The sequence below is a fragment of the Chelonia mydas genome, chromosome 1 (genome assembly GCF_015237465.2).
Source record: "Chelonia mydas isolate rCheMyd1 chromosome 1, rCheMyd1.pri.v2, whole genome shotgun sequence".
NCBI classification, from domain to species: domain Eukaryota; kingdom Metazoa; phylum Chordata; order Testudines; family Cheloniidae; genus Chelonia; species Chelonia mydas.
This window is the reverse complement of record NC_057849.1, coordinates 159,304,916-159,326,140: the sequence shown is the minus strand read 5'-3', so window position 1 is coordinate 159,326,140 and position 21,225 is coordinate 159,304,916. Positions and strand designations below refer to the sequence as shown.

Sequence of the window (21,225 nt, the reverse complement as noted above, 5' to 3'; positions counted from 1 at the left end):
TGTTTATTAATATTGGTCTTCACTTGTATTAGTACGGCCTAGGAGCCCTAGTCAGGGGCCAAGACCCATTGTGCTGGGCGCTGCACAAACCCAGAACAAAAAGACAGCCCCTTCCCCAAAAGAGCTCACAATCGAAGTATAAGGTGGGGTAGCACGAGGAAACAATGAGGTAATATTGGTCAGTAACACCAGCACAACAACTGCCTCACAACTTTTTAGATTTATCCTGACCGTCTCACCCTCTCCCCTCCCTCCATTCCCTTCCTTGTCTGTCCTGAGCCTCCCCTTGAATTGGGGTTTGGCCCAGGCTTCTGCCTGCTTCGCCTGCAGCCAGTCAAGCAAAGCAAATGGAAACCCAGGCCATTCCCTGCTCAGCCTTTAGCAATAGACAGTGACAAATAATTGCCCGGAGGAGGGGAGAGAAGAGCAGGCCGCGCTGAGAGCAGGGGCCCCGACAGCACTATCTGATTCGAGGGCCCCATGTGTCTCCTTCAGGGTAACAGAGGTGGCCCGGCCCCAGCCCGTAGCAGTCCTGACATACGAGTGTCCCTTGCAAGTCGTTGTGTGTGGAGCGGGGCCAGCGGCTACAGAGAGGCGACGTCGTGAATTCACCTTAGCTTGTGCGAGCAGCATGGCCAGGCAAGGCCACAGGGGCAGTGGGGCTGCGTGCAGCGTCTGCCGGGGCTATGGGTGGGGGGACACTTGGCCGCAGTGACTGAGTGACTCCGGACAGCGTCAGCCACCTCTCCTGCCCCGGCTCGGGGCGTGTCTTTGCACCTGCTCTCTAGCGCCGCCCTCGGGGTCCGCTGCAGAGGGAGGTAAGTGCCCAAGCGGCCATTGGCCGCCGTGCCTCGCCAGACAGCCGCGTTATTGTTTGCGCCGGGGAATAAAATCAATGTCTGGGTGCATCGTAAATAAAATGGCGGAAGAAACACACGCAGGCCCCTCTGGCGAGCGCGGGCTCCACCTCGGGCCGCAGCGAGGCCCTTCGCTTTGCAGAGCCGCGTGGGTGGCCCCGAAGCCGGGGGATTGGCCGGGCCCCTAGGGGCAGCGAGGCTGAGCAGAGGCTGCTGCGGGCCCCTGCCGTGGGGTTGCTCGGCCCGGCCCTTTGCTCAGCCTCGTAGGTCACTGCGGCGGGTTAAGAGGCGCTCAGCAGCTTCGGCCCCCCGAAGCAGCCATTTCCCACTGTCTTTACAGCCATCGCCCGCCTTGCAGCCGGCGCCTCCGGGGCGGGGCGGGTGCAGCGGCCTCGGCGGGAAAGCGGCCTCGGAGGCATTACCGAGCCAGCTAGCTAGCGGCCCGTTGCATTGGCCATCAGTCGCAGAGCAGAGTAACGCAGGGCTCAGCCCTGCAGCCCCCCTCCCCGCCTGGCTGCAGGTCAGGGGCTTTTGGCTGAGCGGAGGCTGCCGGGTCGGGCCCCCAGAGCCCGGGCTCCGCGTTACCTTCCAGCCCAGGCGCACTTGAGTCGCGTGGGGAGACACGGGCTGCGCGGCAGCTCCCTGGTTTGACAGCGGTGGGCCCGCGGCGACTGTCAGTCCCCAGGCGCAGTTGGGCCTGGCTGGGACGGGCCGCGGGCAGGGTACCGGGGACTGGGACTAAAATGGCATTTTAAGGCGCAGGGACGCGCCCCCCCACAGCAGGCTCAGCTCGCCCCGAGCCTGAACCCCAATGTCCTGGCGCTGAGTCGCCGACAGAAAAGCCCCCCTACGCCCTCCCGGGAGACGTGCCCTGGTGTTAGCGTCCTGCGGCCCGGCCAGCCCCGCAGCCAAGGGAGCCGGGGACACGCGCGGCCTCGGAGGCTCATGCCCATCCCCGAGTTTCTAACTGACCTGTCGGTTCTTTTCCAGGTTTGGGCGACGCCTGGGGGCAGCCGAGCAGAATAGGGCCCTTGGATAATGTGGCTAAAGAGCTGGGATCTCATTTGCTTCAGGTAGAAGATGCTTTATTCGAGTTTTATACGCTGCATTGGGATTTTTTGTGTGTAATCCTCCCTATCGCCCTCCCAGCCTAGTTGTTACATGCAGCCTTTGTGAGGTCATTCTGTTAACACAACCTAGAGCCACGATTTTCTTTCAGCTGTTCAGGGGGAAGCCAGTGCTTTTAATTTTCGTTCTTTGATTTTAGCAGTACCAACAGCCTACATTAATAAGAACGGTTTGCCTGGTAAACCTAGTCCAACAATTACAAATAAATCCTCCCACCCTGCACACACACTAAGGAATCTCTTTTGGTACTACAAACGGCCCCTGGTGAATTGCAATGTGGATTGTATTTACTATCAACAATCCAGTCAGGGTGTTTTTGTAAATGGGAGATCATAGTTCTCCACAGATTGCTCAATAGGGAAAACCTTAAGAGCGCATGGCTCCTGCAGCAGGAGGTGAACATCTGGATTAGATCTCCTATTTAGTTAGCACCTGAAAATACAGTTGTTCCAAATCCTGTTGATCTGCCCTGAAATTCTTCTGCTCCCCATGTGGATGTCCCCATGCAGCAGAGAATTTAGGGAGCAATAGTTGGGCCAGGGCACCCAAAGGGAGTTTTATGTTTGTAACCTTAATGCAGGGCGGACTCTCCCCCCCACTTTAAAGACATAATAAATTGTAATTATTTAATGGTCAGTTTTAATGAGGAAGGTTAATATTTAGTCACATAGCTGTTTTTAAGTGTACGCTGGGGTAGTGATTAAATCTAAAGAGAAACTCAGCCTGAGATCTGTGAGTATTGGAAACTCTTTCAGAACCTCATTCCTAACGTAGTCCACTGGCATTTGTGTCTGTTGAGCTGTGGGATTTTAAAGGCGCATTCAGAAAATTTGTCACTCTATTTTCCATGCTATTGTATTAATTCTCCTTATTGTTTTTCCAGTTTGTATCAGAGTAGCCTAAGAAGTAGGCAACATTGATACAATTCATATGACTAGAGTTGAAGCGGACAACTTCTAGTGCAATGGATTGTAGCTCACTCTTGTCTTTCATTCCCGCTGTTTTGAAGATAAGATACAGTGAGGTGAATAATAACATAATGAAAACCTGAAGCTTTTATATTATAAGCTACAGTTATAGGAACATGGACATTAATGGTAAAAGCCCCTTATTAGTTTCAAGGGGTATGGAATCAGGCCCTTGGAGCAGTTGGAATAGCTTTTAAGGTTGAACCCCAAAAGACGTGGTGCGCTAGGTAAAGCAGCTAAGGTGAATAATCAGTATTAGCAAAGGAAGAGCAAAAAGCATGGATCAGTTAGAAAAGATGTAGATTCAGATTAGATTTGAAATGGCACGAAGAGTGGATTTTTTTTTTTTTTTTTTTTGGTCACAACACCCTTATTATTTAAAGCCAACTTAAAATTGGTTTACTCCTTTGTTTAAAAAGAGAAAACTATCTTTCATGAAAGGGTTTGAAACACATTATTGATTTTAATAAAATAAATATTAGGGCTATTGATTAATCACAGTTAACTCATGCGATTAACTACAAAAAATAATCGTGATTCAAAAAAATTAATCACGATTAATCCCAGTTTTAATTGCACTGCTAAACAATAGTATACCAATTGAAATTTATTAAATATTTTTTGATGTTTTTCTACATTTTCAAATATATTGATTTCAATTACAACAGAATAAAAAGTGTACAGTGCTCACTTTATATTATTTTTGATTACTAATATTTGCAGTGTGAAAATGAAAAAGAAATAGTATTTTTCAGTTCACCTCATACAAGTACCGTAGTGCAGTCTCTATTGTGAAAGTGCAACCTACAAATGTAGATTTTTTTTTTTTTTGTTACATAACTGCACTCAAAACCAAAACAATGTAAAACTTTAGAGCCTACTTCTTGTTCAGCCAATTGCTAAGAGAAGCAAGTTTGTTTACATTGATGGGAGATAATGCTGCCCGCTTCTTATTTACAATGTCTACTGAAAGTGAGAACAGGCATTTGCATGGCACTTTTGTAGCCAGCGGTGCAAGGCATTTATGTGCCAGATATGCTAAACATTTGTATGCCCCTTCCTGGTTTGGCCACCATTCCAGAGGGCATGCTTCCACGTTGATGACACTCATTAAAAAATAATGTGTTAATTACATTTGTGACTGAACTCCTTGGGGGAGAATTGTATGTTTCCTGCTCTGTTTTACCCACATTCTGTCATATGCAGAACTCATCATCAGCATGGATGCATGTCCTCTGGCACGGTGGTTGAAGCATGAAGGAACATATAACTCTTTAGCATATCTGGCACGTAAATATCGTGCAACGCCGGCTATAACGTTGCCACATGAACGCCTGTTCTCGTGTGCAGGTGACCTTGTAAACAAGAAGCGGGCAGCATTATCTGCTGCAAATGTAAACAAACTTGTTTGTCTGAGCGATTGGCTGAACAAGAAGTAGGACTGAGTAGACTTGTAGGCTCTAAAGTTTTTCAATGTTTTTTATCTTTCAGTGCAATTATTTTTTGTACATAATTCTACATTTGTAAGTTCAACTTTCATGACAAAGAGATTGCACTACAAGTATTTGTATTAGTACTTGTATTGAATTGAAAAATACTATTTCTTTTGTTTTCTTACAGTGCAAATATTTGAAAATGTAATAAAAGCCCAAAAATATTTAAATAAATGGTATTCTATTATTAACAGCGTGATTAATCGTGATTAATATTTTTAATAGCTTGACAGCCCTAATAAATATATTTAGGCAAGATTTGGTGATTACTCTCCTGGAGATGTTCTCATCTAGCTCATTAAATAAGCACTTTGAATTTTATTTCAGATAAGTTTAGTTGATATGTTGGTTTGGAGCCATTGGTCTATCTTGAAAATTTGTGTGTAGGTACATAAAAATCTTTATGAAAGCCTTTGCTTGTACAGTAGCTACTTAATCTCTTAGTTATTTTACATTTGTTTAGTCTCAAAAGCAGTTAGGTAATATTATGTGCTAATTACCTATAACTGATGTATAAAATGGATCTTACTTCTAAATTATAAATGCTCAAAAATTGTACTAAATCAACACAGTTACTGTCAACTTTTTTTTAAGAATAGCACCTGGGGTGAAATTTTGCTTGCCAAATTTCAACTCTAAGCTAAAATTGTTCTAGCTGAGCTGGAAACCCCTAACAATAATTCTAATGGAAGAATGGACACAACTTTTACTATATGATTGGGAACAGCAATTGAAAGTTGACAAAGAATGTTTAAAGTGACATTTTTATTTAAGGATGCAGTGATTTCTTTCCCATTTTAATACATCTACAAAGTTTTGTTTACTCTTTTTTATCCCCCTTCAACATAAAGCTAAAAAGTAATCTGGTTTCAATTATATGCTGTAAAAATAGTTAGTAGGCCAGAGAATAATTTGGAATATTTTTTATTAGGGCCACATTGTATGCACCACTTTTACAGGACTTTATAGCTTTTCTCCTGGTTCAGTATCCTAAAATATGAATTAGTAGGTAGATAAGGCAGTTGTTTTATCTCTGTACTTTAGAAGTTAGTGTCCCCCTTCCAAAAATACATGTTTATTTTTCAGTGATCTACTTGTGTACAGGTATTTGGCCAGGAAGTTCAAACGTGATTAGAGATTTTAGATATTTCTGATTTTCCTAAGTACTGGCCTTCTGAAAAATCAAGCCCTTATTAAAATATAATATAAAGCACCTCAAAATTGAGGCAACCAAAATCATTAGAAAATCCCGGCCATCTTTGTACAGTTTTAATTTCTATCCTATCAATCTTTTTTTTATGGGATAATTAAATCTTCCAAATCTTTACTCACATGAGTAATCATTACTTCCAAGTTAGACCTCATGTGAGTAAGGATTAGCAGGATCAGGCTCCAAGTTTGCATTAAATGTTATCGTTAGTTAAGATTATAAGGTTGCAATGTTAGTGATGAATGACTACAATGTTTCACTTTCAGTCTGATGAAGTTTCCCTTATGGCTTGTTTCTTTCTGAAACTGTCATGGGCTTTTTCATCCCTGGCAAATGCCAAATAGCTATGAAGAAGACAATTCTCTGTCCACCCAAGCATAAATAAAAATATAGTAGAAGAAATTTAAAACATTGCTCAATTCTGCCATTACATCATAAAATTGGCCTGTATTGCATTGGATTTTCCCTTAAGTACCTCATAATTCAGGATTTGTACTAAATACTATAGTAACCCAAGTTAATAGGAGAATATTAACTTAAAGTGCAGCATAACTTCTGTAAGGGGATAATGAAGTAGATTTCACAAATTTGTGTGTGATTAATATTCTTCACAGTGATAGTATGAGTTAAATATTTCTTTTTAGTAATATATTTCTGCTTGGGAGGGGGAACACTTTAAAAACTTTATTCTAAATTATCAATTAAACTGTGAGATTTTTATCCAAAATATTTATTTCTTACAGACATTGGATGGATTTGTTTTTGTGGTAGCATCTGATGGCAAAATAATGTATATCTCTGAAACTGCATCTGTTCATCTCGGTTTATCCCAGGTAGGAGTAACTTTCTGCCCATCTGTTAAATACTGATGTTGGATTGCAGTAGTAATATCTTGGTAAATGTACTAGATTAAGTTTTTTGCAGTGAAGTCTTAAGCTTTAATTTTGTTCTGATGCTTAAGTTCTGTTTTATTTAAGTAAAGCCATTTACTTACAGCGGCGATGTGATTATCTTACCTTGTATCTTTTCTTGTTGATTAAATTTTACTTCCTATTACAGGGGTGGGCAAACTACGGCCCGCAGGCCGGATCCAGCCCGCAAGCTGTTTTAAGCCAGCCCATGAGGTGCACCACGCGGCTCAGGGCGCTGGGTCGGGCCCTGCTCTGGTGCTCCAGCCGGGGCGCTGGGTCGGGGGCCGCACCAGATGGCTTGGCCGCGCTTCAGCAGGGACACAGTGTCAGGGGCTGCACTATGCGGCTCCCAGAAGCTGTGGCATGACCCAACTCTGGCCCCTATGCTCTCCAGTGGGAGCTTCAGGGGTGGTGCCTGCGGATGGGGCAGCGTGCAGAGCTGCCTGGCCGCTCCTCCACATGCCACAAAGAAGGGACATGCCACTGCTTCCAGGAGCAGCTTGAGGTAAGCGCTGCTTGGAGCCTGCACCCCTGTAGCCTCTCCCCATGCCCCAACCCCCTGCCCCAGCCCTGATCCCCCTCCCACTCTCCAAACCCCTCGATCCCAGCGTGGAGCACCCTTCTGCTCTCCAAACTTCTCATCCCCAGCCCCACCCTAGAGCCCGCAACCCCAGCCAGAACCTGCACCCCTTTCCCTATCCCTGCCCCAGCCCTGATCCCCCTCCTGCCCTCTGAACTCCTCGGTCTCAGCCCAGAGCACCCTCTTACACCCCAAACTCCTCATCTCCAGCCCCACCCCAGAGCCTGCACCCCACCTCAATTTTGAGAGCATTCATGGCCCACCATACAATTTCTATTCCCTGATGTGGCCCTCGGGCCAAAAAGTTTGCCCACCCCATCCTATTACCTTTAATAAGGTTGATAAATGTTTTTGCAAACTGGAGGTAGGTTCTGAGCTTGAGCCTGGAACTCAAAGCTACTGCCTGCATGATAAAGCTATACATCTCAGAAGAAAAAAAAAAAATAGAGATTTCCAGTGTATATGTTTTGGATTGTATGTGATACTGAGAATTATTAAAATATAGAGTCTATTACAGGAGTGGGTGGGTGTGGCTCTGTGGCCTGCCGTGTGCAGGAGGTGAGACTAGATGATCATTATGGTTCCTTCTGGCCTGATAGTCTATGAATCTATGAGAGAGGAAATCTGATGTGGAAGATGTCTTACCGTAAATGTGCTTTTGGGGGGGGGGGGGGGGGGGGGATTTATGAGTTTGTAGATGGGATTCAGAGTCATTTTTCCTGATTTTTTTTTTCCAGTTCAGTGATCTTTTCAGTAAAGTGTTTTATATGCATGTGATAGAACTTGTAAATCTCAGTTTACTACTGTTTTGCACAAGAAGTAAAAGGTTTTTGTTTGTTTTTTAGGACACTTCTAAATTTTTACCTTTTCAGAGTAAATACAACAGCAAATAGAATTAGAAGTGTATTTATTGTAAGATGCAGGTTTCCATGAGTTTGTTTGAAAATATACTCTACACATTTGGGGACTTAATACCTGATCCAAAGCTCACTGAAGTCCAATGGAAAGGTGCTCATTGATTCATTGGGCTCTGCATCAGCCTCACAAGGAACTAACCTTTTTGTAAAGTGTCTTCCATAGCAGCTGCATCCCAAATGCTGTGCAGAATTGATAAAACAGATAAATGATTAATAGCAGAGAGAAATGAAGAGTTAAAGGTAAGGGAGGTATGCTGTGTTTGCGACTAAGATCTGAAGAGTCAATGAGGGAAGGAGATATCGCAAAACTATTCCAAGACTATAAGAGTTATGTGATAGAGATTAAAATGTGTATTTTAAGTTATAATGGTGATTAATGTTGAAAAGAGTGGAAGACTATTTGGGTATCGTTTTATAACTGTTTGAAGCAATTAGGAAACCAACTCTAGAAAGCATGAAAAAGCAAATGTGTGGTATCACTACTCTGAAAACATCCCCCCTGATAAACAGAAAAGAACCCTCAGGCTATTTTTTTGTAATCTCTGTTAGAAAAGTAATTTTCACATTGTGACACACTACGCAGGGTTCAGTGTGGGCACTTCCTTTTTCTACCAACTTTTAAAATATGTACAAGGAGAATTTTTAATTCAAGCCCTCTGTTTATTAAGCCTGCAGTTGCATATATTTGCTGTTTCATAATTTTACATATATATTTAAATTTCTTTTAAATATTGCCTTTTCCTGAAATATTTTCCAAATAAGAGGCGATATTTTCCACTCTGCATTTAGAGCCCTTACTCAAAGCCTCTTTACCCACCCACCTATTAAAAAGATCCATCATAACCATAGCTATTGAAATGAATCCACTTACACAAAACAATTGTTGTACAGCCATGAGTGTTCCACCAACCATCACTGAAGTGTTTCTTCATTCTCTTGTGTTTGTCATCTGTGTGAGGCTGTGTTAGTTACTCTGCTAAATGCTAGATGCTTTTCCTTTTAGATTGTTTTGTTTTTAAGATTGTTTTCTTATATATGAAATGTTCATATAATTTAGCAGAGTAACTAACACAGCCTCACACAGATGACAAACACAAGAGAATGAAGAAACACTTCAGCGACGGTTGGTGGAACACCTATTGCTGTAGAATAATATATATATCCCAGTGACATCAAAGAACTACAGAATCAATCGGAGAATAAAATAAGTTGAATATGTCAGATTCAAAGAAACTGTGCTGAAGTTCATCCCTGGGATCACCACGAGGCCTGTGCACCACTTCAGTGTCATTTAAAACCTTTAAATTGGATATATGCTGGCTTTATGCACAAGAGTGAATTTCACCCCTGTCCTTAAGTACATCTTTAGGCCCTCTCACTGAAGTCCATGGGAGTTTGTCCTGAGGAAGGACTGGGGCATTTGGCCCATAAAGTTTACTGAAGCAGGATTAACCAGAAAATTCTTGAATATCCTGCAGTAGTAAGAAGTGGGGTATTGCCTTGATCTCTCAGGAAAGCTGTAGAGCAAAGGCAATGTGAAGATGTGAACTTAGAGCAGGGGTTCCCAAACTTGGTTAGCGGCTTGTTCAGGGTAAGCCCCTGGTGGGGCCGCGAGACAGTTTGTTTACCTGAGCATCCACAGGTACGGCCGCTCGCAGCTCCCAGTGTCCAAGGTTCGCCGTTCCCAGCCAATGGGAGGTGTGGGAAGCAGTGGCCCAGTCTGCGCCCGCGCTGCTTGCTGCAGCTCCCATTGGCTGGGAATGGCAAACTGTGGCCACTGGGAGCTGTGAGGGGCCGTACCTGTGGACGCTCAGGTAAACAAAGTATCTCACGGCCTGCCAGGGGCCTACCCGCAACAAGCTGCAAACCAAGTTTGGGAACCCCTGACTTAGAGGCAGTGTTTAGGGAGTATAAAACTGTGATTGCTTTAAAAAACACCACTTCAGATTTAGTAGCCAACCCCAACAATTTCACAGTATGCAATTCTTTCTATCTGTCTGTCTGTCATAAAATAAAGTTACTGGATGGATACCAAATGATACATCGCATTCTTTTATTCTCTTTAAAAGAAAAACACAAAACCATCTTCTTGTCAGCAGTAATTTGCCTTATTGTGGAATCTCATCCCACCATCTCTCTCCATTCTTGATTTTTCAAGGAACAGTTTACTTTTAAACACTGTAAACCTAGGTCGCGCCTACAAGCTTCACAGCATTTTATTTTTTAAAAATCCTTTCCTAAATGAGGTCTTGTTCCTGCTTCCCTTGAAGTCTCTGGGAGTTTTGCCATTGACATCAATAGGAGCAGAATTGGTCCATAGCAGCAAATTCTTCAAATTTCTCTCACCAAGTCATAATCCTACACTATATTTTCAACAAGAGCTCTTATATCTGAGTTTGGGCTCAGCTTGTCTTGGCTGGCACTCCGAGTGATGATGATGATTTTAGATAATCTTTTAGAATGTTTATAAAAAGGCCTTTTTTATGAACCATTTCCACTATGAAACTAGATTACAAGTCAATTTTCAGTTAGTGCAATTTGTTGAAACAGCTAATTATGATCAATAAAAAAAATACATAACATTTTTTTTACAAGATATTCTTGGAAATGTGCTGTAGTAATCTGTACCTTCAATCAATCCTGATTATAGCTTCAGCAGAAAGAACAGTGAGTCATTTACACCTTCTGATTAAGCTTTTGGGAGCCAACACATTTAAGTATGTTTACAAATGTATAAGCAACATTAAAGATATTTTCTTAACTTGTATTTTTTCCACTAATTCAGTTTTTTTAGACACAATTTACACACAAGTATCAGAAGCAATAACTTTTAAAAGTCCTATCTTAGTCCATGTCAGTTTTTGAAACAGGAATAGTAAATACTGAGGATCAGACACTCATCTGGTTTAAATCAGCATAGCTCCATTAAAGTCAGTGGAGCTACATTGATTTACGCTAGCTGAGGATCTGCCCCTATGTGTCCTTACTCCGTGAATAATAAATGGAGCAAATTCCCCAGTGAAGCTCTTCTTAAAAACTGCTGGCACAATGCATCACCCATTACCATTTAAGTTCATATGATCATTTTACTTCATGATCCTTGTATTCATATAACAACATTTTGAAGAGGAAAGTTCTATAAATACACACTGCATAGCCATGCACTTACTCGCACATCTAAGAGACAGCGCCATAGTGTGCTATCAACTCTCGCAGAATTCACTAAGGGATTCTGCTAGGACTTAAGATGAAAAATTGATAGTATGATGCGGGCTGTGCAGTTTAAGTGCAACTTGTATATGTGCACATGCACACAGATATACACATTACTGCTTATGGGACTTATAGACTGCAAGGAAAACCCTTTTAAAACAGAAACAAAGAAAACTATTGTGAAAAATAGATTTTGCAGTTTTGAAAGTCTGGGCTGGCACTCCAGCAATTTTCTGATTCCACAAGGGAGCCAAACTTATATTTAATTTTTGATAAATCTTGAAATATTTAACAAAAAACATCTGACCTTGCTAAAGTTTAGTATACTTACTGGATGAAAGTAAAACAGTGGCAAAATATAAATTATTATTTTCTTCCAGTATCCATTTATTTAGTCTTCTGTTTATTACGAATCATTTCTTGGCAGAAAGAAAATATACAGCTGAGTTACACATAAAAAAGCGCTTAGTAGGAAACAAATACAACTGGTAATAAGTAGGTATTTAAAAATATTAAAATGCTTCATCCAGAATCTGGTTTAATAAGCCTGATGTGTGAAACTGCAGAAGTTTTATGGATTCAACCATATAATTTATTTTTTAAGCTGTTAGTATTTTATTGCATGTTTAAAAAGCACATATAACATATGCATAACAGGAGACAGTGGTCAGTTCAAAAATTATGCACAAACATTTTGGTTGTTTGACTATTATGTAGCCCTAGATTTTTGACGATGGTTTTAGGTTTCTCAGATTTATTTAACAATCAACAGATCAAATTTTGCTGTCACTTACATATGTGGAACTGCATTGATTTCACTGGGGTTGCACATGCATAACAGAATAGAATTTATCCCTATCTGTAGATTCAAGAAAGCTAGCTATGTTAACTTTAAGAAATTAGCTATGTGATCTGAATCTCAGTGTATGTAAAACTGTGACCATGGGCCCAATTCTGAGAATCTTTCTGTGACTAGTCCTTGCTTGGGTGAGTAGTCCCAGTTAAGTCAATAGGATTACTTGCAAGAGCAAGGGCTACCCACGTGAGTTAGGTTTTGCAGGATTAGTCCCCATGTGAGGATTATGATTATAATCGATGAAATATGCAAGTCTTTTGGATTAACCTAATTAGTGTTTGTAATTAGCTTTGCAGGGCAGGTGGAGGAAAGATAGGGGACGGGATAAGAGAGATCTGAGGGTATTCTTCCTGTGAACACTTTTGTATAACTACATTCCATTTGGTACAGTCTGATTCATTTCATAGGCAAAAAACCTACTCTTCAAAAATATCCGGATGAGCGAAGGGTAAAAGCTATTTTAAGAGGGGATGGTGCCAGACAGAGGGTTAAGCTCAGAGGGACAGGAAAGTCCATAGACCCCCCCCCCCCCCACATTTCGGTTTGAACATTCACCCAAACTCTGTCTTTCTCCAATAAGATTTTTTGCTTGTTCTGTTCTCTTGAGAGCTTAGAGCAATGCAAATCACAATGCTTTAAAAACGCTGTATTAGGGTTTTTGTGAAACTCATAGCCCTGTTTATAATCATAGACATATTATGGATCAGTATGCCACTTTTGCCTGTTTTATTTCTTTTACAAAGAGTGAAAAAAAATCACAAGTTGTAAAAAGAGTCATCCTTATGGACTTCCAATCCTTCCCCAGCCACCAAAGCCAAAATATACTGAGCTGGTGTTGATGTCCCCACCTGTTATAATCCTGAAAAGGAATGGTCCCAGTTTTTTTCTCATAGGGGCAATGATTTATATGAGCTAACATTGTTAATTTGGTATCTCTGGTTTTCCTTCTGCAACTGAAAGCTGTCTGTTTAAAGAAATGTGAAAATATGTGGTTGGAATATTGAATGTGTACCAGGGTTTTTGTTTTTTGGGAAGTGGGGGTGGGTAGGGGAGGGAGAGGTGGAAGGGAACAGTGGGGAATAGATGGCTAGAAAGAATTAGTTTGTATAGTGCTGGGAAGAGACATTCCATGAATAATGCAGAAAACGGAACTATGAGAGACATTTTCGGGAAAAGATTGCTTTGTGGGCTAGACAACTTCATTTATTCTAAAGAAAAGGCAACTCACACATCTTAGCAAATCAGTAGGATTGGCCCAGAAGAATAGGTTAAATTACTTCACCTCTCAGCTGTCTCTGATCTTTGGGGCCCAGTGCACATCAGGCCACAATGAACAATTGGGTAGCCTGACACTAATTTAAAACACAGGCTCAAAGTATTGGTTCTCTACTTAAATCCATTACTGCATCTATCTGGAGACTTTTTGTTGATGCGTTTTTACATGTGCCAAATAAAATGAGCGAAAAGAACATACAGCACATGCCAGTTATAATGGTGCTTCCAGCCTCTATACTATATTTATTATGTACATGATATACAGAAAGGGACAAATACTATGACAGAAACACATCCATGTGTGAACAGAGGTTCAGAGCAAGTGAGAAATAGGAATATGCTATATTGAGGAAATTAAGGACAAATAAAACTCCTGCTGAGCTGGTCTTTTTCTTTTTTTTATCTAATTCTGCACATTTATTTGAGGCAGGAGATGCTGGAGCCAGCGTTCATTGATATAAGTGGGAATAGCTCCACTGAATTAAATGGGCAGTAGACTTGGTCCTAATAAGAGTTTGGATTGTATTTTTGGAGGGCATTTACTTTTTTTTTTTTTTTTTCAGTAACAGGAAATATATCAATTTGTTGGCTTGGCTGTTACATTTCAAATACAGACAGAACCTAGATGATGGTTTCTGGGAACATGTAAAACTTTTAGAGTACGTTTGTCTGTAAGAAAAGTTTATGCAGCTTGTGGAGATTTCCCCCCCCACCCCCCCCTTTGTGGGAAGCTAACATTTCTGTAGCTCCTCTATCATCTCTTCGCTTGCCAGCTTTCTCCACTAGCAACTCCCCTGTGTGCAGAATAGCACCAGAAATTCCCACAAAAGCTTCTAAAGTGTTAGTTACCACTGAAGAAGGAATGATTCAGTTTAATAGGTATAATTTGGTGCATGGTTTTGGTCCAGTAAAAACCACACGTTGTAAGGGTAATGGACTGTATGCACAGTATACAGATGTAGTATACGTAGGTCACTGAAGAATGCTTTATATTATTAAAAGAAAGGCTGTTTGTACTGCCTAATATTTTATATGTCTCTTGACAGGTGGAGCTTACTGGCAATAGCATTTATGAGTATATACATCCTTCTGACCATGATGAGATGACAGCAGTGCTTACAGCACACCAGCCTCTTCATCCTCACCTCTTACAAGGTACTTCCAGGAGATGTGATCAAATTGCAGCTGAAAAGCTAAAAAAGAAAGCTGCATTCAACACAGCAAGCTTATACATTATCCGGTAAAGCTTTGTGTACACAAATGCAGAATGGGTACCAAACTGATACTGTAGCTCAGCTTTTTGGCTTGTAGCAGCATAGGTAATAAGAACACTCCTAGATTTATTAATACCATTCATCCTAAAGGATCTTGGAGCATTTGCAGTTTTAAATTGCAATTCAAACTTTACACAGGGATCATTTCATCCACCTCTGTTACGTAGCCACCTCTGAGGTAGAACATTACAGCTGCATTATACAGTATTTTAGGAGAGGAAGTGAAGAAGAATACATTAGCCAATAGAAAATATGAGGACATGTCTCAATGCAATTTGTTAAATTTGGAATTTGGCTATGACACGAGAGGGAATACCCTTTCCTTTATGAAGAATGCAATGGGTTCTTTAATAACCACAAGCAGTCATGACTTAGGTTTGGTGTCTTACTGAAAAGATAGCATCTCCAGGAGCAGATTCTTCCCCAATATCATACTGTGGCACTGATTCATTACCAGCTCAGTCATCTACTGAATCACCAGAGCTACTTCTTGAAGCATGCGGAGGTATAGTGGGGTACTGTGTACTGACCTAGCACAATACTGCTTAGGGTAAAGTTTAGTAAGCAATCAGGTGTTTCAGGGGAGAAGGCAAAGCACTGTATTGACAAGATGAAATACACAGCTCAGACCGGAAATATCTAGTCCACAGTGGGCATATTCACAGAATTAACACAACTATTAGCATCGTCCTGCACTTATTAGTATTACATCATCTCATTAGCATAACTCCTGCCATGCTAATAATGTGATACCTATGTTTACCTTATCCCTTTTAGCTAATTTACTTTCCCATGACAATACTTTGAACTTTAAAATAACAGAACGTTTCAGATTCATCACGTTTAATACATTTTGACATATTTTTCAAAATTGCGTAAGCAGTTTCAGTCCTGTCAGTATTGGATTGGTTTTCTCAGGACATGGCTACTAATAACACGGCACACTCCAGGGTACTTATGTTGCAGTTCTACTTAGAACTGGACTGTTTTGCTTATATGCCAATCTGTGAAATCTCTGCACCTTGACAGTGACTCTGTCTGTAGTGACTCCACCAGAATGAACAGAGGTCCTTGTGTACACTCATCTGTTCCTTAAGGAATCAAGCTCTCACTATTTTCCCCCCATGTATTGACGGGTAGCTGGGGTGTCTCAGGTATATCAAGTAAATCTCAAGGATTTCTCAAGTATCTCTGGCTGTCCATTTTCTCAGTATTTGTGTGGATGTAACAACACTAGCTGACTACCAGCTGTAATTATCCATTCTATCTGCCCAGCTATCAGGCTGGACAGTGGTGTTGTATTTATGTCAAAGTACAGTTTGTTTCATTCTCTTTCCTCCAGTTATAGTTGTACATCTTGTACTTGCTCAGGGCTTGAGTAACTGAACTTCTGTCAGAAGTGAGGTGGTTGTTTGACAATTTGCATAGGTTCTGGGGGAACTAACCCTCTTGGTGGACTTTCAGGGACTGATGTGTATCCGTCATATTTAGATTTCATTATTGAGATTTTTCTCTCTCTGAATAGCTTGTAGGCAATGTGGTGTTCTGTGGCTGTTTTGGCAAGGAGATTGTGAGTTCAGATGAGGAGGCCTTCACAAATTCTTGAAAATCTGCTCTTGAAAACCAGCATCCATGGTCATGTATTCCATGCCTGGCTGTGATAATTTGGGGAATCTGCTCATACAACGTGTGAATTGTGGTTGATGGTGTGACGCTCGTATTATGAAAATGATTAAAATGTATCATCTGTGTGGATGTTGAATCCCGCATTTACTGACAGAGCTATAGAATGTCTATCCCAAACCAGCTCCAATGGAGAGTCATTAACCTTAATGACTGTGCTCTGGACTGAACAATGGGTATACAAAGGAGGCTGAATGAAGCTTGTCTGGAGGAAGGGGTAAGTGGAGAGAGTGGGAAATCCCCAACAGGACAATGGTGACAAAACAGGACTCACTGACAGAATTTTGGAAGGCTTTAGGGTGGGAGATGACACTAATTTCAGTTTCTAGGCAACTGGACTGTCAAGGTCCCACTGTCAGACACAGAGGTTTACACCTGGAGTGCATGCCGAGAGAGAGTCCTAAAGCCAGGAACAGTGCCTACACTTTGCCCAAACTCAGCAAGTTAAAAGCACGTGGGATTAAGCAGTTGGATCTTTTCACAGCAGTCTGGTGAGTGTCCAACAGGGGGAGCTTGACTCGACCTTACACTTGCCAACTTTATATGGGTAATCATTTATCTGGTGAGCTTGTTAGTTGTGAAAGCTCTTATCAATTTCGAGTAGTGATAAATTAATAGGAAATAGATGGTCAAATTCAGATAAATCCTCTCTTAGGCTCAGTCACGCTAGGGTTAGGATTTCATGACTGTGGCTTTTTTGTTTGTGTTTGTGTGAAGCAATTAACATATATTGCACTGACACATTAGTTATAGAAGCTTTTATCTCAGTCCCAAACAGGATATCTGCTGTTCCTTGCTTACATTTTTCTAGACCTGGAGGACTGATACTTTTTTTCCAAAATAGCCTCAGGTTGAGATCTAATCATGTTCTTTCTTTGGGCCATCCTTGTAAAAAATGTTAATTTCAATTTACACACAGCTAGTTCTTTGTGTTTCAATGTGGAATTCTGCTGATTTTATAAGTAGCACTATAATAGACACATGCCTCATGGTGAGTTACATACCTACTTTCAGGTGGTAGGTGATCTCTTTATTGCTCTGCTAATGGCATCTGCTATGTGTAGCTCCTTACCAACTTTATATTCCACATGAAGATGTTTTAGCATCATACACTGGATTCTAGGTTGTGCTAAAGACAGAGTTTTTACCAGTCATTTGCAAATGTGTTTAATCAGCTTCTATATGCATATTTTCTCTTTCATAATCTATAATGTATTAGTGGAAATTAAGATGAACAGTTGCCAACATCTTCTTTGGAATCTAAGCATTTTTTCCCTCCTGTGTTGCTTACGGATCTTGGTGGAAATGCCTTCCTGCAAAAGGCATGACTCTAGGCCAGGGGTTCCTAAACTTGGTTCGCGGCTTGTTCAGGGTAAGCCTCTGGCGGGCCGCGAGACGCTTTGTTTATCTGAGCATCCACAGCTCAGAGGTCCTAGTGGCCATGGTTCATCGTTACTTTTTAGCTTTACTCTTTTTTTATCCCTCTTCAACATAAACAAAACTTTGTAGATGTATTAAAATGGGAAAGAAGTCATTGCCGTTCAGGTAAACAAAAGCATCTTGCGGCCCAGCAGGGGCCTACCCTGAACAAGCCGCGAACCAAGTTTGGGAACCCCTGCTCTAGGCCTTAGGACAGTGTTTGCCAAATGGTGGATCACGACCACAAGTGTGTTCATGAGAAGCTTCTAGTTGGGTTGTCATGTCCAGGGCCAGATTAACTCATCATTGTGTCTTGGCCTAGGCAAACATACACTTCTCCCCTTCAGGGCAACTGGGCCAAACCAATGGTGCTGCAACACTGTGTGTCAGGCCACAACGCCTGGAATGGAGAGTGGGGCCCAGGAGCCACTGGTGTAGTATGGGCTTGACCTGCCCCCCACCCCACAGGCCAGAACTAGGGTTGCAGGGCCAGAGCTAAGGGTGGGTCACACAAAATGGAGCTAGGAGGTTGCCTGACTGTTTGGGAACCACTGCTTCAGGACATGCATCTGGCTTAATTAAATCACATTTTAAAACTGATGGAGTGGCATTTATTGTTTAATAGATCAAATTGCTGATTTATGTTTGTATTCTCAATGCCTTTATGGACTCAATTATTGAAGTATAGAGTGAAATCATGGCCCCACTAAAGTCAAGGGAATTTTTGTGTTTGGGTGGAATCCTCACTTTCAAAGTCAGTCAATGAATTTTGCCATATAGATTATTATTCAAATAAACTGCTGTTGGTCGTCTTTGGCTTCAAATAAATCCCTGGTGTAAAGGACATTTCCACTAATGTGTTTTGTACCCAAATTAGAAATTAAAGCTACTTTTATCAGTTTATGTCCCAGAGTTATTTTTGACTCTAAATTCAGTTTTAGTCATCTTCCCTCTCTTTAAAGCTTGCCCAAGTTGTCCAGGTCCCGTGTCCAAATAAAAAAGTCCCCATTATAAATTTGGAGAGATTTACAAGGTTTTAATATGTAAAGTTACTTTTTGTAGTTTCCCAGGAGCAGAACTAGTACCATACAGCAGTCATTTAAATTCATAATATCTAAAAGTTACTAACTTACAGCCTTGCTTATTTAACTTTACTTGTCAAAATATATGTCCCACATCTAATACTCAGAACATTAGCCAGTGAAAACTAGTTTAAATCTGCCAAATCAGCAAAAATATTCTACATGTTGTAAATAAAGCTATCAAATGTGAACATACATATCTGTACTTTTCAATTCATCTTTGAGATGTGTGGTCCCTATGTGGATTCCAAACATGGGTGCGCATGCACAGGAACTGTTCATAGTAGTGTCCATTGACCTGCACGTGCGTTGACTGCGTGGTGTATCTGAGGTTTTAAGAGGCTGTGTGGGTTGACGCCGCTCCAGTTCCCTCTTACTACTGAATGGCCAGAATCAGAACCCCCGTTCCTCGGTGCTCTTAGCTTGCTAAGAGAACTATTCTTCTACATTTTTTTCTTTTGTATATAGTTTTTTTTCTCTAGTTGTATATAGTTGTCCATCGCATAGATGGCCAGGCAGTTAGCTCTCCACCCCTTTGCGACACTTCCCAGCAAGCCAGGTTTAAATACTATGCTTCTTGCTTCCACTCCTCCTCCATGAACGATGAGCACCTGCCACTCCTTCCCGTCCCGTATCTGGGAAACTAGAGAGCTTCGTCTGGGCAGGTTCCTCATGGAGGCGACTACGCGCTCATGTGCGCAATCGGATCCGGCAGCAGCAGATCTGTCGGAGCACTGACCAACACCAGCAGTGAGCACTTCCCTGGGACCTTCCTGCCCAGCACCACTGTCTCATCTGCCCAAATCCCATTGGGCACACAAGAAACGCTGGCATGGACGCAAGGGCAGGTCCCCAATGGGGACCACCTGTAAATATAGCATAGCCTTCCCAAGCGTGCAGATTGGGTGAGAAGTTGCACGTTGACCCGGATGCTTCTGCTCCAAAGAGCTCTCATGTGGACTGGATGTCCAAGCACCACACACTGCCGGCATTGCCTTCTGTCCCAGTGACTGGCCCGCCGCTGTCACCTCCGGCACCGTCCACACCACCAGCACTGTCCGGACTTTCCCGTTCAGCCACGTGCACTCCAGAACGCCTGTCCCCTTTGATGCCAGTGGCTGAGCTGATGCTGCCGTTTGCTGGCTCTCCTCTGAGCTTGGACCCTCCGGCTTCTCTCAAGCCTCCATCCCCTGCCACAGAACCTCTCCTGCTCCTGGACTACCTGGCGTTGTCCCATCCTGTGCTGCTGGTTCCAGCGGCCCTGCTTTTGCCTGACCCATCTTTGGACTTGGACTGGTCTTCAGACCCTGACCCACCCGGACCCCAGCAGCCAGCCTTATCCACCGGCCTATGGCCCATTTGCCTATCCATGTTTCCTTTATCCAGGGGGAGCACTGATGTTCGGCAACCCCGATGCTTGGCCTTACTGGCCTGCTTGGGACCATACTGTCACCGTGGCCTCCCACTGTGCCCGCATCACCGTCTATCCCTGACCCACATTATTCCTTCCTCTGCCTACAGGGACCCTCATGATGCTCCCGGCACCGTTGGCACCTCTGGTTTCGTCGCCAATGATGCGCTCATCCCTCCCTCCTTTCTTCCTCCCCCGCCCGATGACCATGTGTAGTACCAGGCCCTGCTTCATCGCATGACGGCAGCCCTCAGTCTGCCTGTGGAGGATATCTGGGGTCCCCAGAACCAGTTCCAGGACATCCTGCAACCCCCTGGACCTTCCCGTACTGCCTTGTCCATACACGATGCCATCTTCCAACCCACATAGGCTGTTAGGCACATGCTGGCCTCTTGCTCCCCCACCCCTAAGTGGGTGGAACAACAGTACTTTGTGCCATTCAAGGGAACGGACTTTCTGTTCACACACCCGCCACCTAACTCCTTTGTGGCCCATGCAGCTATGGAGCGTGCCCGCCAGCATCATTTCAAAGCCACCCCCCAGGAATGGGCGGCGAAGAAACTCAACTTTCTTGGGCACAAGGTCTGTTCCACTGTGGGTCTCCAGTTCCTCATCACCAGTTAACAGGACAACCTGGCTAAGTATGACTTCCTGGCATACACTAAGTTGGTAGACTTCCAAGCCTTTCTTCCCTCGGTAAAGCAGCAGGACTTTCAAAGTCTCCTGGATGAGAGCAAGCTGGTTGCCAAGGTGGCCTTCCAAGGTCGATGGCGCTAACACCGCGTCCTGGTGCCTGGCTTCTGCGATAGTGCTGTGACGCGACTCTTGGGTGTAGTCTACTGGGTTCCCAAAGGACCTTCAAACTACGCTTGAGGACCTCCCCTTTGACAACCATAAGCTTTTCAGTGATAAAACCGATAAGACCTTCCATGCCCACAAGGACTTCCA

General features: G+C 42.7%; 1 protein-coding gene across 5 annotated transcripts in view; it reads left to right on the top strand.

Annotated features, from left to right (window-relative positions):
- SIM2 (SIM bHLH transcription factor 2) overlaps positions 1-21,225 on the top strand; it is a 73,678-nt gene that overhangs the window by 11,114 nt on the left and 41,339 nt on the right. For 2 of the 5 annotated variants that reach the window (XM_007068247.4, XM_043538254.1), the window contains exons 2-4: positions 1,848-1,930; positions 6,400-6,489; positions 14,455-14,563. In XM_007068247.4, coding sequence (XP_007068309.2) covers positions 1,848-1,930; positions 6,400-6,489; positions 14,455-14,563 — 282 coding nt within the window. Of the gene's footprint in view, positions 1-892; positions 1,121-1,208; positions 1,378-1,847; positions 1,931-6,399; positions 6,490-14,454; positions 14,564-21,225 lie in introns of those variants that run through there. The other 3 variants (XM_043538251.1, XM_043538252.1, XM_043538253.1) reach the window with 3 other exon arrangements.